The following is a 15,138-nucleotide window of genomic DNA, read 5'->3' as shown; positions in this document are numbered from 1 at the left end:
GAGCATCCACGAAACTGCCTAGGCTCCCACAAAACCAATAGGTCCAGTAGAATCAAAAACCCGTTGCCATTGTTCTTGAGGTCTCAGTAGTCCTCCTTGTCCGCTATGTTCAGCGAGACCAGTTTTGACCCAGGCTTTTTCAGACCCAGGCCAGCTGGCCTTGGTGAGTTTCTGATAGAACATCCCCATTATCTCAGTGTATGGGTGCACCCCTCGCGGTCCTGAGTTCCTTGCTTGTGCACTCTCTCCTTCTGCTCCTGATTTGGACCTTGAGATTTCAGTCCGGTGCTCCAATGTGGGTCTCTGTCTCTGTCTCCTTTCATCGCCTGATGAAGTTTAATGTTCAGGAGGATGCCTATATGTTTTTTTGGTTCTCCTTCTTATTTAGCTTCTCTAAGAACCCGAATTATAGGTTCAATGTCCTTTATTTATGGCTAGAAACCAAATATGAGTGAGAACATCCCATGTTCCTCTTTTTGGGTCTGGCTTACCTCACTCAGGATGGTGTTTTCTATTCCCATCCATTTGCCTGCAAACTTCAAGAAGTCCTTGTTTTTTACTGCTGAGTAGTACTCTAATATGTATATATTCCATACTTTCTTCATCCATTCTTCAATTGAAGGGCATCTAGGTTGTTTCCAGGTTCTGGCTATTACAAACAATGCTGCTATAAACATAGTAGAGCATATACTTTTGTTGTGTGATAAGGCCTCTCTTGGGTATATTCCCAAGAGTGGTATTGCTGGGCCCATGGGTAGGTTGATCCCAAATTTCCTGGGAAACCTCCACACTGCTTTCCAGAGTGGTTGCACAAGTTTGCATTCCCACATCTCATCTGTATTTTTATAAAGTATGGCTGCAGATTAAAGCTCATTTGTGAACAGGCAACATCACAATGCAAGGCTCCATGGCAATGGCTAACTTCAGGGTTGCTTGAAGGGCCTGAGACATGATTACTGATATATAGTAACCCACACTGGTCTATGCTTCATATATCTCTAGATCTTGTCTGGTCAAGAACATCCTATCTTCCTCAGAGACAGAATTTATGGCTTAGACTTTCTTCCTTCCTACTCTGAGTCCATACCCAAGACTCAGTGTAAGCTGACTTGACTCAGCATGGGCTGATTTGTCTGAGCAGATTCAAGGCCAGTCTTCTTTGCTGCATAGGAACCAGTGCTAGCAAATATAAGGCTTTAGAAAACTCAGCCTGTGACAGCTCAGTTCTTTGCTCATATTTCTGTCTCTCTTTCATATTTACAGTTGCCACTCTCTCTCTCATTCTAAACTCTCTCTCTCTCTCTCTTTCTTTCTCTCTCTCTCTCTCTCTCTCTCTCTCTCTCTCTCACACACACACACACACACAGACACACACACATTTATGTATGCATGCAAAAATAAAATATTATGTTTTACGTATATTATACTATGGTTAAATATATAATTTTAAATGTAAACATGTAAACAGTGTGAAACGCAAGCAAACATTTGGCATTATACCTAAAACTATTCAGAACTTATGCATTCCAATTACCTGTGCATACTTTTATCTAGTTAATTGTCTTTAATGTCTACTATAGATCCTTGTGTATAAGGCAGTTTTAACTCTGTATGATAAACATTATTTTCTCTAATATACATACAAAAAATGAAGAATTAACAATGTCTAATGAAGTGTCAGATGCCATAAGTAGCAAGCTATAGGCCAGTGCTTTAGACCACACATTCTTTCTCTCTCCCTCTTTTAACATAGGAACTCGCTGAATGGGCTGAACATAGAAGAAGTCCATACCTCCGGGGCTGACTCCAGCTGCTGTAGGCTGCATTCTGCAGTTCACTTTCTTCCCCTTCTCCTTCTTCTCGCTCTGGTAGTTCCGGAATGTCTCTTGTTAAGGAAATATACAGTGAGAATTCCGAGCAACACTGCCCTGAATGTACTTAACTGTTAGTTAAAAAAGCAGAGCTATCTGAATTTTCATTGTCCCTGACCAACAAATTCATAACATTTCCAGCATAAGAAAACAAAACTAAACTAAAATGAAAACAAAACAAACAAACAAAAAATGAAGCAAACAAACAACAAAAACCTAACCAAACAAATAATAACCTTACACCAAAGTCAGCTTCACAAGAAAATTTGAAGAAACTGCGGCACACAAAGTCTTGGCTGATTGAATGTGGTAGAATAAAGGATAGTAAAGGAAAGGAGTGAGGAAATTCCAAAAAGCCCTGGAATTCTAAAGTAAAATTATTTGGCAAATATTTCTCTGCCCTGAAGGAATTCATCATCAGTTGATTTTATAGAACTGAAAGATCTAAAGAAGGCATGTATTCAAATTACAGGCATTCTTCACTGACAGGAATCCCGAACTCATTCAAACTATGTGATCTTTAGATTTGAGATCAGAAGTTAGATGACCCAACGGATCTGCACTTGAACATGATTCACAGTGCTGACAAACCAATGGGCAGGCTCTCCAAGAACACCCTATTCTTTGACCTCAATGGTCAAGCATTGTTTAAACATCGTTAAAATGAAGATTACCTGCCGCAGGCCCTACCAGCTGCTCTGCACTTGAAGTCCCCTTTATGTAAACTAAAAAGAGCAGGCGGATCTAGGAAAAGCTGTGTTTGCTAGAGTCTAGTATAGTTAGCAACAGTTCCAAGAGGTGCACTTTAAAGGAGATATCAATAAGCTGAATGAGAAACAGTCCAAGTCCTCTGTTAAGGACCTAAAGAAATGTAAGCCGAAGAGATGAAAAGGAGATGGAGAAAAAAGTAGGTTTAGGAGACAGTGAGAGAATGTGAGCAGCTGCTGTAACAGCTACTGATGGCCACAGGAGAGGGTGAGGGTCTCTGCCCTAAAGCCTGGGCTGGGAGATGTATGTATAAGCTACGCATAGGCGATTTGGGCCACACTGTACTGCAGACCTGACATTTGAACTGAGAGAAGACAACCTTAATCCTTTGATGCACGGACCCCAGCTTCTTTAAATAACTCTACAAGGTTTAGTTCTTTCACTAACTCACACATGCTCTTCCAGATATGACTAGTATTTGTATCTTAGCATGTGGTTTTAGGTTTTCCAATGTTGTTTACTCCTTAGATCAAAATAGAACCATTCTTTTCTTCCTCAACTCAGGCAGCCAAGCCAAGTATTTAATTGCTTTCTCCGTGTGACTTAATGTTGCCAATCAAAGACATTTCTATAACTATGTCTTAATCTAAGTGCCACTAAAGAAGTCACTGGGACAAAGTCATACAGTATAAAGCAGTGAGAATAGAACTGAGGCCACCTAGGGCTTACTCTCTTTGTTTTCAGGGCTTGTAAAATTCTTCCTTTGGATTCAATGGTCAAGATCTGAGTTTGACTGATTACATCCTAAGCTTGGCTTTGAAACTAGCTGTGGGACTCCAGGATGTTAAGCTCTTGCTGCTGTACATCCCTCTTCTGTAAGATGCTTTTTGTAAACATCCTCATGTTAATGACAAATATGCTTTCTCTGTGATGAAGCAGTTAATAACTACACAGGCAACCAAGGCCATTTTTCTCTCTATGAGAAACAGTGATGAAAGTATCATTTTTGTTCTAAGAGTTTTGAATGTTTTAAGGCCTATGAACTGTTAGATGTTAACTGGTCCTCTATTTGGACAAAAGATCACTTTTTCCATTTTGATGGAAAACACTAAAAAACTACAATCAACCCATGCTATGAAGCCTAAGATGGGAATTCTGGAGGGTAAATAGGTCAACTTTTATATAGGGTAGGGTACTCCTGCCATAAATATCATGAGGCCCAAAGGACTATAATTTTCCTTTTCTTTACTAAGCACAGATCACTTCTTTCCATTCTGCACACTGGCCTTGCATAATTTGCAAAGAAAGCAAAGGTGCTATATTGTAATTCCTTCAGGGCCACTGGGAACCAGGCTGTCCTGACACCTTCTGTGGATACAGGAGTCTTCTGAGAAAGACTCCGAATATTTGTGAAGCTCTATGCTGTACAGCATGCTTACGAGAAATCTGGTATCCAACTGTCAGTGTAACTGCAAAAAGCAGTCCACAGAACATACTTCCTGAGAAAGCACTCTGACATTTCTCTCCTGCTGTGAACTCAATCAGTAGTACCAACAAGCCCCAATTCTGTCTTTTTGTAAGAGTGAAGAACACTCTATTATTTAAAGGTTCTTAAAATACTGTGTATATACCCTGAGCCTTAAAAAGCTAAGCACAGATTCCTAATATCCCTATATACCAAGATTCTGAGCTTAAGAGAATTAATACATTCACCAAAAAATGTTTCTGATTGAGTTGTTTGATATTTCTAAAACAAGAGAAAACACTATATAAGACCATAGAAAATGTGCTGTCTAGATAATTAATGGAATAATTATATAGGGAGAATTACCAAACTTAATGTAAAAAGTGCTATGCTAGCTGGGTGAATAAAAGATTGTTTTAATTTACTGATTTGCATATTTATATATTTCCCAAATTTTCTATTTTAAATGATAATGACTTGACTGAGATAAAGGAGGAATTATTTTTAAATAATCTGCATTGTTTTAATATTGATTGTTTTGTAATATACTTACTTACTCACCTGCCAGTGTATGAAGAAAAAATATCCAGTGCCATTATTCCTCCAGATTGTTGGCCAAAACTTACTCTGAACTCTTCCAAATGTTCTGCAGGCACGTAAGTAATTCTGGAAAGAAACACAATCCGTGAGAGGAAGGGAACAGAGTTCTGCCTGTTATAAAAGCTTCTCCAACACAGCAAACAGTCATCCTGCCCATCCATGTCTGCACTGCACTGCTGAGTGGAATGAGCACACTCAACAGGCAACCCGAAATTGAAAAGGCAAAATACTCTACAGGCAAACACAACAACTGGAGAAAAAGCTGTAAATGCTACTCATAAACTACTGATTTATTAACAATCACATAAGAAAGTATGATTATCTATTTCTCCAAATGAAAAAGCCAACGTAATGTTTTTGCGATTAGAAGCTATAAAATTCGTAGGAGAGCTAGGGAAGCAGTTCAACAGCAGAGCACTTACAGTGAAAACCTCTGGGTTTGCTCCCTTTACTGCAGTGATGGATGAATGAATGAGTGGGACCAGAGTTACAGCTCAGCTGTAGAATGTTTGCTTACCATGCCCAACGCCTAGGCTCATCACTGATACTGCAAAGTCAATATTTATGTAGACAAAGATCCATATTAATATTATTTTTGCCAGTAGACTACTGAGCAGATATAAATTAGGTTTACTTTATTAAGCACCAGATATCTAGAACTCATTATAAACAATTAACTGTGGACATTAATTAGCATAATCAATGACTGAGTGAGCTCTATTAATCTACAAACTTGAAAACCTGAACTCTGAAGCTAACATATTTAAATTTAAGGAAATATTCATTAATGTGCAGAAACTCCTTTTATCTTTCTATTTTTCCTCAAAGAACTCCAACTGTTTACACTTGAAAGCAAACAAGTAGCCACCGAGCGTTCATCACGTAGAGGGCAGAAATCAGTCACGTGGACCGGAATACAGTCATGGCCTGAGAAACCCACACAGCAAAGCCCGCATTCACTGCTATTCGCTAAGGCCAGCTCAGCACTGATAAAATCTGCAAGTACGTCGGTCAAGATCCTCAGATTAATCACTACTGTATTATACTACTATACAGATAAATACTGTATCTGATGGACAAGATATGATTGTGAGACTAGGAAAAAAGAATACATGTATAAAGCATGCTCAATATGAAATTACAAAAACTCCTAAACAAATAATACATCCATCAAGATGAGTTCAAAAGATCCTGACCCTGGAGAGTAAAGATATAAGAACTATATTTCATGTTGTGAAAAAATAAAAATTATACCGATTCATTACTTGAAGTTAGGAAGATGTATTTCAAGCACACTGATAATACCATAAAGATATTCCCCCTTTCACGTTTCTGAAGTGCAGTCTCATGGGCTTGAGGTGCTCTGAGATGTGACAACCTCCAAATCCTCAACCACAAGCATGTCATCATTCATATCGCAGAAATAAGCCAAATGCCACCACAGACAGTGAAGCAGGAGTCTCTCAGAACACAGCTTGCTGCGCCACCATCAGCCCACCAAAAGAACACTCAAGTCCCCTGGGAATCCCCTTGTGACATTTCTACCCCAAGGACTAAACTATGAGCAGAAAACACCAGTTAGGAAAATTTCCTGAGGCAGGATGAAATCATTGCCTTTTCCCTGGCTCAGCTTAATTTATTCATCGATTAAAAAACAAAATAACAACAATAAAACACTTCTTTAAGGTGTTACAAAAATACTGAATAGTAGATTTGCTGTTTGCACTTCAAATTCCATGAGTCAAAACCACAAAATCCACTATGCATTGGGAAAATCCTGTTGTATTTTATATTAAAAAATTAATGTGAAATCTAAAGGTAAAAGGAATTACCTTTCAGAACCTATATTGATTCTAAAATTCGAGAGAGCTCATATAAATAAACTCCTAAGTTAAAGTCAAGAGAAAATATGTGGACAGAATAGGACATGAAAGCAATAAGACTAATAACAAGCATCGCCTGTTTGTTTATTACTCAGCTTGAAACCGCAAGCAACATCCATGAGTTGCCATCTGTATTTGCTGATTTACTTCTATCAAAGGGCAATAAATGAGGGTTTTAGAAATATTTGTTAGCAAGGAGAAAGAACAAAGGCAGCCGTTGCCATGGTCATTCAGCCCGACATAGACAGAGGCTACCAGAACAGGTATCCCACAATGCAACAGCACACATACATAGCAGTTCCAGCATACGGCCAATCACACAAGCCATACAACCTCCGTGTGTGCCAGAAGAGGGCCAAGCTGAAGGGCAAGCTCAGACACACATGGAAGCAGATTATCTGGGAGCTGTGGAAAGCCTTTAGTGTAACCTAACCTCTGGCTACCCATGGAAGGGAGGAAAAGAGCCTCCCTTTCAGAGATGCTGACATGTAATAACAGTTCCTAATCCGGGGGCTATGCCTGCACACTCAGACATGATCGGTCTCACAAAGGAGCCTAAAAGCTTCGTGGCTGGTGAAAAGGATTTCTGAATAAGTTCACAACCATCACTGTGATGAGAAAATGTAGCAACTGCACAGCTCTGCTGGAATTTATATTCTTATAAATGAAGAGCAAGCCAAACTGTACACACTGAATCTAATCTGGATCTATTCCTGCCCTGGGATGTTGTAAAAGCATGAAATGGTTTTCACAGACAAGGTGTAACACACAGCCATAATGAGCTTTTGAGTCACCGATACTCACACATAAAGGGGGCTCGATCGTCAGCAGGTGCTGCAGAGAATCTAGAATGGGAAGCATACGCCGCGGCATCTTTTTACAATGGTGTTAACAAATGTCAGTGTCTTGTGCTGAATGTGAGACGCATACATATGCAGTTAAAAGTGGGTGCTCCTGGATATTCTCCCCCTTTCCACCTCCCTCTCATCTACACCTCCCCCAGAAAAGCATCTGCTCTTCCCTGGTGTCTATAGCAGTGATTATTAACAAGCATGGAAAAATGTAACTGCAATCAATCTTTTATTCCTTGATCAGGAATTCATCCCACACATTGGGTTAAGGCAGGTGAATTCTGATTCAGCTCAGTAATTATCTGGCAGATGTTATAAGCAGCTGCTGCTAAGCACAAAACCCTGGCTATTATTACAGAAATGTGGAGGAGCTCCTGGCAAGGTAGAGTGAAAAGAAACAGAACGCATTCTTGTGAGGCTTCACATCTGGCTTTCCATCGGAAACAAGGAGGCCTGGAACTAACTGGCTGTTCTTGAACTCCAGAAACTTGGATTATCTCTTAGGCATGCCTGAAAGCACACAAACTTCATAGTTTTCTATCCCGAAAGCAAGAGAAGGGAGGGCATGTATTGTCTCAACAAGCAATCCTTTCTTTCCCTATGGCCAATCAGTTGTGTAGCTGAGCCAAAAATATTTATGTATGTATGTATATATGTATTTTAAAGTTTCCATCACTCCTAATAAGCAATATAGAAGAACCGATTGAACAGAGCATAGAGCCAGGCAATGACCACAAAGCTTAATTGGCCAGAGGCAATTCCATTGAGAATAAAGGAGCAACTGGACTTCCCTTTGAGAAAATGACCACGGTAACCTCAGGGTAGCTCTAACCCCTGCTTCACAAAATGGAAGTGACAGAAAGAGGATAGGTCCAAAAACACTTGAGAGAAAACCCAGAGAACACTGTTCAGCAGTCCGGCTCAGTGTGACTCACATAACGTTCTGTGTTTCCGATAAAGGATTGGGGAAGAATGAACTGAGTTTCTACCATTTGTTCAGAAGTCCACTTACTGTCATCTGAGTTAGTATCGATAGGCCTTTAAAAAGAATGGTGTATTTTATAGGCATGCTGGTGTGTGGGTGCAGAGGAATATGAGAAGGAAGTGTGTAACACTAATTAGCATGTGCATAAGAGAAAGACTGTCTAGTAAATCTGTGTGAAAAGATTGACGTGTGTGTGTTAACAGAGAAAGACTGACTAGCACGTGTGTAAGAATGACTAGTGTGTGTGCGTGTGTTTGTGTGTAAGACAAACTAATGTGTGTGTGTGTGTAATACAAAGATGTGTGTGAAAGAAATACTGGTGGTGTGTGTGTGTGTGTGCGTGTGTGTCTATGTGTGTAAAACAAACTAGTTAATTCCCAAAGATGGCAGATTTTTCTTCTTCCTGTTTCACATGTAACTGCCAGTGTGTTTTGACTTATGAGATGTGACGCCAGGTTTAGGAAGTTAGCCCCCTAGATAATTTACAAAGTTATAAGCATGCAGCTGCTCAGGGGATTGCGGGTTTCTGGCTGGATACACAAGTGAAGAGGAAAAGCAGAGACAATACAAATCGTAAGAAATGGGGGAGGAGGCATTCTGAATTTTAATCTACTCAGAACTTCTCTGCAGTTAGCTAGATGCAGAGATCTATACTATCTATCTATACTTTGAGATACTTCTGAAATTTCAACCCTCATTTACGGGGAATTCCAGTACCAAGTATGGATTCTGATGCTGCAAGCTCGCAACATGTGCATTACTGAAAAAGAACTGAATGTTCAATCATCAGGCCATCTGCACTTCACACCACACCCAATCATGTACGCTAAATAGCCTGCAACAAACAATTCCCATGTGCTCGACATCAGTCGCCTTTAGACAAAAGGTAGGGCTGGCCACAAGCAAAAAGGAATGGACTGAAAAGTTTCCCCTGTGTGTAGCACAAGGACTGACTTTTAAAATGACGTTCTCCTGTACTCTTGTTACTAAAAGATAACTAAAAAATAGCCACTTGATCTCAAGATCTGCTCTACTGCACAGTAAAGTCAGCAGGCGCACGGAATATGAAGGCACAAGTGAAGATTCTGCCTCAGTGACAGCCTTCTCTGTAAGACAGCGGGGGCTGCTTGCACTGCGATGTGCTGGATGCTTATGAACGGCAGAGCAAAAACCACATGGTCAGTATGCTCTAACGATGCATATTCTGCAATGCCATTGGTAATATATTATAGGAAAGTGCCCCAACCCACAAGTAATTACTACCAATTTAAGGTAAACAGCCTTCCCCTGAGCTCTGATTTATGCTTTGATCCCTTGGACAATAAGCACAAATACTCAATGATGAATGTTAGAAGCGAGAGTCACATCGGTGAGGTATAGCAATAAAGCCTGAGCTGCCTTTTATGGTGGCTCAAGGAACATCTAATTATGTGTGTGTGTGTGTATATATACATACATATACAGACAGACAGACAGATAGATAAATGTGTTTTTAGAACATTATAGACTTGTAGGAAAATTCAAGCACCTCCTGGCAAAATAAGCTACAGGTTTTATAAGCAGAAGTTACCACACCGATGAGAAAATCTCCATGGGCACAAGGGAGTTCAGGAAAGAAAGCTGTGTTTGACTGGCCTTGTGCTCTTTAGCCTTCTTCGTGCCTGGCACTTCGAGAACTGATTTGGTTCTGGGATATCATATGGGGTACTTCAGTTGGTGTGTGCTTCTTTATACTGCGGGTTGTGGCTTCCCAGGAGGTTTGTGAGATTATGAGATGCATGAAACATAGGGTATCTTTCACAGCTACGATTCTTCCAGAAACATCAGAAAAAACAAAACCAGACTTAACATTGCACTGTTAGCAAAATTCAACGGTGTCACAATACCTGAACCAGAATCAGGAACTAATCAGAAATAAAGCATTGAGTGATTTACATGAAATCAATATGACAATTCTGTGCATCAAATAAAAAATATATTTACTAATTAGAAAAATATTGTTATTAATGAGATGAAATTTGTGAATTTCCCAAGGCAAATGGGCCCAGATGACACACTTACTTTATGTCGGGTCCAATTAGAGAATGTCTTCTCAACATGGCTCGTGCCTGGGCATTGGTTAAACTGATGGTTGACTCTTCATTGATGGACAAAATGCAGTCACCAACAGCAATGCGGCCATCCCGACTGATGGCACCTCCATGAATAATGCTCCGCACGATCACTCCCAGGCCATCTTTGTTAGCACTTACTGTCATCCCTGTGGAGAAGAAATGCTGATGAGGACCACGACAAGGTTTCCAAACTCACCACAATTTAGCATTCACTTACAGGCTTGTAGATAAAAGGAAACAAGTCAGGTTCTTAGCCACTAAAAAGATCTTTGAAATGTATTTCATCAGTCATAGTTGTGCTTGTGAGATATGTGTGTGTGTGTGTGTGTGTGTGTGTGTGTGTGTGTGTGTGTGCCATGGTGCACATGTGGACACCAGAAGACAACTTTTGGTCATTTCTCTTTTTCTGCCATCACTTCTGGGGAGTGAACTTAGGTCATCAAGCTTGCATGGCCGGCATTTTTACCTGTTGAGTCATCTTGCTGGCCCATAATAAAACATTCTCAAGTGATTTAAGATGTTAGTGAGATTGTGTAAAGATAAAATATTCCATGTTTAATACAGAAGACATGAACACAATTTACACTACAAAACTGAATGCAATTTAGGGCATTTGATGTGGTCTGCCTTTCAAGAAAAAGCTCTCTTAGGGAAGATACCATATGATGTCAGACTCATGTTCAAACAGCAGTTCATAGTTTTTACATGTAACATACTGACTAAAGGCAGGACTGCAAATGGATAGCCTAAGATGGCAGTTATACCTTATGCCTAGTTCACTCATTCATCTCTATCTATAAAGCTGATATTTGCTAAATCTTACACAGGTTTCTTAAGATATAAAATACAGAGAACAGAACTACCAACATTTTGCAGCCTGGGCTAAAGTCTTGACCCTAGGTTTGAATGTTGTCTATTGTCCCAAACCAAGAGAATGGAATTCTTGTCTATTTCATTTTTGTCTCTGAACTCTATTCAGGTCCTGATGTGAGCATTAGATATTGTCTTCACATATTCCTTGTATTTCATATCAAGACAAAAATTTAATCTTAGTCATTATAATGCTGTATGACTTTTAATTTTTCACTTCCTCTCATTTCTATGGGTTTTCTTCTATTATAGTATCCACCACTGTCCAAAAAGAAACACTGGAGTGGTGGTGGTGGTGTCTATGTGTAAGTGAGTGTAGTGTGTTGGCCTTTGTGTACAAGTGTGTGCGGAGGTCAGAGGACAATCTCAGGTGATATTCCTTAGGAACTTCAATATTTTGATTGAGTCAAAGTCCCTCATTGGTCTGGAACTTCACCAGATAGAGTAGGCTATCGAGCTATCACGCTGCAGGAGCCAGCTCATTTCTGTCCCCCCATATCACCATAGCTTGGATTACAAACTGCCTAATACCCAATCTGGCTTTTAATGTGGGGTCTAATGATCTCAATCATGGCCTCACACTTGAGGTAAGTGTTTCACCAGTTGAACCATCACCCCATTCCAGGAATTATTTCCCTACCATTTCTATCTCTAAATACTACCTTGAATCTATTTTGCCTTTCCACACTTCTAAATAAATCCTGGATCAAACCAACGCCATCTCTTGCTTATAATCTTGGAGCCCCTTGACTAGCCATCTGCTTTCTGATACTTCCCTTACAAAGCACTGTACTTAAGGTAGAAAAACAATTCTAAAGAGACAAATCATATCTGATGTGCATGAAACCCTTCAACAGTTTCCTAAGATACAATATATCTGTCAGGTACAGGACAGAGAACACAGAAGGCCTGCTGTCCTTCAACCTTGTATCCTTTCTATCACGGAGCCTTGGCCCTGGAGTTCCAGCCACAGCATAGCTGCCTTCTTTCATGTATACAATTAATCTCTTTCCTTTTTTCTCTTTAACCGATACTTTACTTACAGTATGCTGTAACGTTCATTCTCAAGTTCCTGCATCACTTTCCCCAAGCAGCCATTCTATATAGGCTATTTGAATTACCGTTACCTCAACAGCTTATCTGCACCTTATTCAAACACAAAACTTCCATATTTACATTTAAAATATTTCAAATACAATGTAAAGTGGTAATATTTTCTTTTTTTTCAAACAAGACTGTATGAATAAATAAGACGGAGATATAAAGGCATCAAGTATTTTTCTTTTTCCTTGTTTTCTCTTCTTGTAAGTTGAGAACATTTTTTGTTGTTGTTGTTTCAAGACAAAGTTTCACTATATAGCTATGGCCGACCTGGAACTCACTATATTGAATAAGCTGGTTTCAGAGAGTTCCTTGCCACCCCAAGTGCTAGAATTAGCATGCAGGTATTAAAGACAAGAGTCACCACACCTGGTGGTTTTTGTTGTTTTGTGTTGTGGAGACAGGGTTTAAGTCTACAACTCTGATTAGCCAGGAACTTGCAATGTAGACCAAGCTAAGCTTGAACTTGCAGCAATCCACCTGCCTCTGCCTCCCAAGTGCTAAGGTTACAGGCTACACACCATAATGAGTTTTTTTAAAAAAAATGGAAATGTTGACAAAAGTAAAAAATTCCTTTTTAGGTTATTTTCAGGATAAAATAAGTTTTATTATCTAAATATGAATACCAAATCATATATTTTAAGGTAATTTTAAAAATGTTCCCTGTAATATTTATATTCTGGCACCACATGTCTGGAAATGGGAAACCCACTATCTTAGAGTTAAAATGTGAAAACAGACAGAGTATTGAAAATTGCAAGAGAGAAGGATCAAGTAACTTACAAAGGCAGGCATATCAGAATAACACCAGGTCATTTGGCAGGAACATTTAAAGCCAGAAAAACCTGGAAATATGCACCTCAAGCTCTGAATGACAACTACTGCCAACAGGAAAACTACCTATTAAAATTGAAAGAGAAATAAAATCTTTCCATGATAAAAATAGACAAAGGAATTTATGACCACTAAGCCAACTCTCCAGGAGATGCTGGAAGAAAAACTAGCACCTCAAGAGAAGAATAAACACATCAAAGATGTCAAAAGGAATAAATAAACAACACCTGGATGGTCAATAAAAAGAGATATAAGAAAATGCTACAAAAAAGACATTTTTCAATAACAACTCAAATACAGTCACAATTTCCCCCGTAAAAGCACAGACTACTGAATTAGATTTGAAACTGGAACATAGCCTTCAAGAACGCAGCTCACCTCTAAATATTTACATCACTTTTGGAAAAAAGGATGGAAAGTTATCCAAGCAAATATAACAAAGAAACAAGCAGGTCTAACTACTTCAGTATCTGACAAAATAGACTTTAAAACAAAACAAATCAGAACAGATAAAGTTTTCCTTATGATCAGTACATCCAGAGAACATGCATTTCTAAACACATACACACCAAATGTCATACAACAAGCTCTACTGGGGTCAAAGCCACAGAGCTGGCAGTGTGTGGATTAACCCAACATACAGATATGAGCAAGTCTTATGGACATTCACTAGTTATAAAGCTAACTTCAGAATATAGTTCAAAATAAAGTTCTGAAAGAATTGCCCTGCATCGGTGGACAATGCTGGGCTCAGAAGATACAAAGAAAAGCACAGTGCAAGTAAGTCATGGGATGCATTCCTACTAGCTAGTGGTCAGGGAGATCCCATGGGTTACATTCCTACTAGTTAGTGGTCAGGAGATCCTGTGGGTCTCCAAAGTAAGACAGGATACTGCCACTGCCGTTGGTTACCCACCATAACTTAAAGTGGGTGTGGCCACACACACACACACACACACACACACACACATATATATATATATACACATATTCTAATCTCTAAGTTTAGTAAGGATAAAGATTAACCCACTGACATGGTGGCACATGCCTGCAATTCCAATAATTATGGATTTTAGTGATGCCTGAGATACATTGTGAGACCCCGTCCCTAAACAACAATATCAAAAACTACAACAAAAATATTTTATAAAATTTAAACAAATTAGTAAGGAAAGCTTTTCCAGAAGCCTATAATTTATTAATGATTTCTTTTCAATGTCAGTAGAGAAAGAGGTGAACCTTTCAGAAGAGAATGGCTGCAAACTTCAAACGGGCTTAGAGCAAACCATGACCCCAAGCAGCTGATGATTGCACACCTACCAGAACAAACTCGCCTGCTCAGAATTCAGCTTTATGTTACTTTAGGTTATAATAAAAACACCTTCCCACATTAAATCTTAAGTATACATACTGAATTACTTTAATATTTATCTTTATAAATTCTTAAAATTGAACTTTTCAAGCTTTCTTTATGTTAGTACTATAAAAATCTAAACATTGAAATCTTCTGAGCGATTGCCCCACTGCTTTCCAAAGTGGCTGCACAAGTTTGCATTCCCACCAGCAATGGATGAGTGTACCCCTTACTCCACAACCTCTCCAGCAAAAATTGGTGTTTTTGATTTTAGCCATTCTGACAGGTGTAAGATGGAATCTCAAAGATGTTTTGATTTGCATTTCCCTGATCGCTAAGGAGGTTGAGCATGACCTTAAGTGTCTTTGGGCCATTTGAACTTCTTCTGTTGAGAATTCTCTGTTCAGATCAGTGCCCCATTTTTTAATTGGGTTAATTAGCATTTTAAAGTCTAGTTTCTTGAGTTCTTTATATATTTTGGAGATCAGACCTTTGTCTGTTG

The 15,138-nt window shown here is 39.2% G+C and overlaps 1 protein-coding gene across 5 annotated transcripts in view; it reads right to left on the bottom strand.

Annotated features, from left to right (window-relative positions):
- The window catches only part of Mpdz (multiple PDZ domain crumbs cell polarity complex component), a 157,353-nt gene that overhangs the window by 51,480 nt on the left and 90,735 nt on the right, over positions 1-15,138 (bottom strand). For all 5 annotated transcript variants that reach the window (XM_050157423.1, XM_050157425.1, XM_050157422.1 and 2 more), the window contains exons 22-24: positions 10,425-10,623; positions 4,606-4,710; positions 1,793-1,885 (exon numbers count right to left, since the gene is read on the bottom strand). In XM_050157423.1, coding sequence (XP_050013380.1) covers positions 1,793-1,885; positions 4,606-4,710; positions 10,425-10,623 — 397 coding nt within the window. The remainder of the gene's footprint in view (positions 1-1,792; positions 1,886-4,605; positions 4,711-10,424; positions 10,624-15,138) is intronic.

This window comes from Alexandromys fortis, unplaced genomic scaffold (assembly GCF_014885135.2).
Source record: "Alexandromys fortis isolate MF-2015 unplaced genomic scaffold, M_Fortis_MF-2015_v1.1 scaffold_64, whole genome shotgun sequence".
Lineage (NCBI taxonomy): Eukaryota > Metazoa > Chordata > Mammalia > Rodentia > Cricetidae > Alexandromys > Alexandromys fortis.
This window is presented reverse-complemented; position numbering and strand designations above follow the sequence as displayed.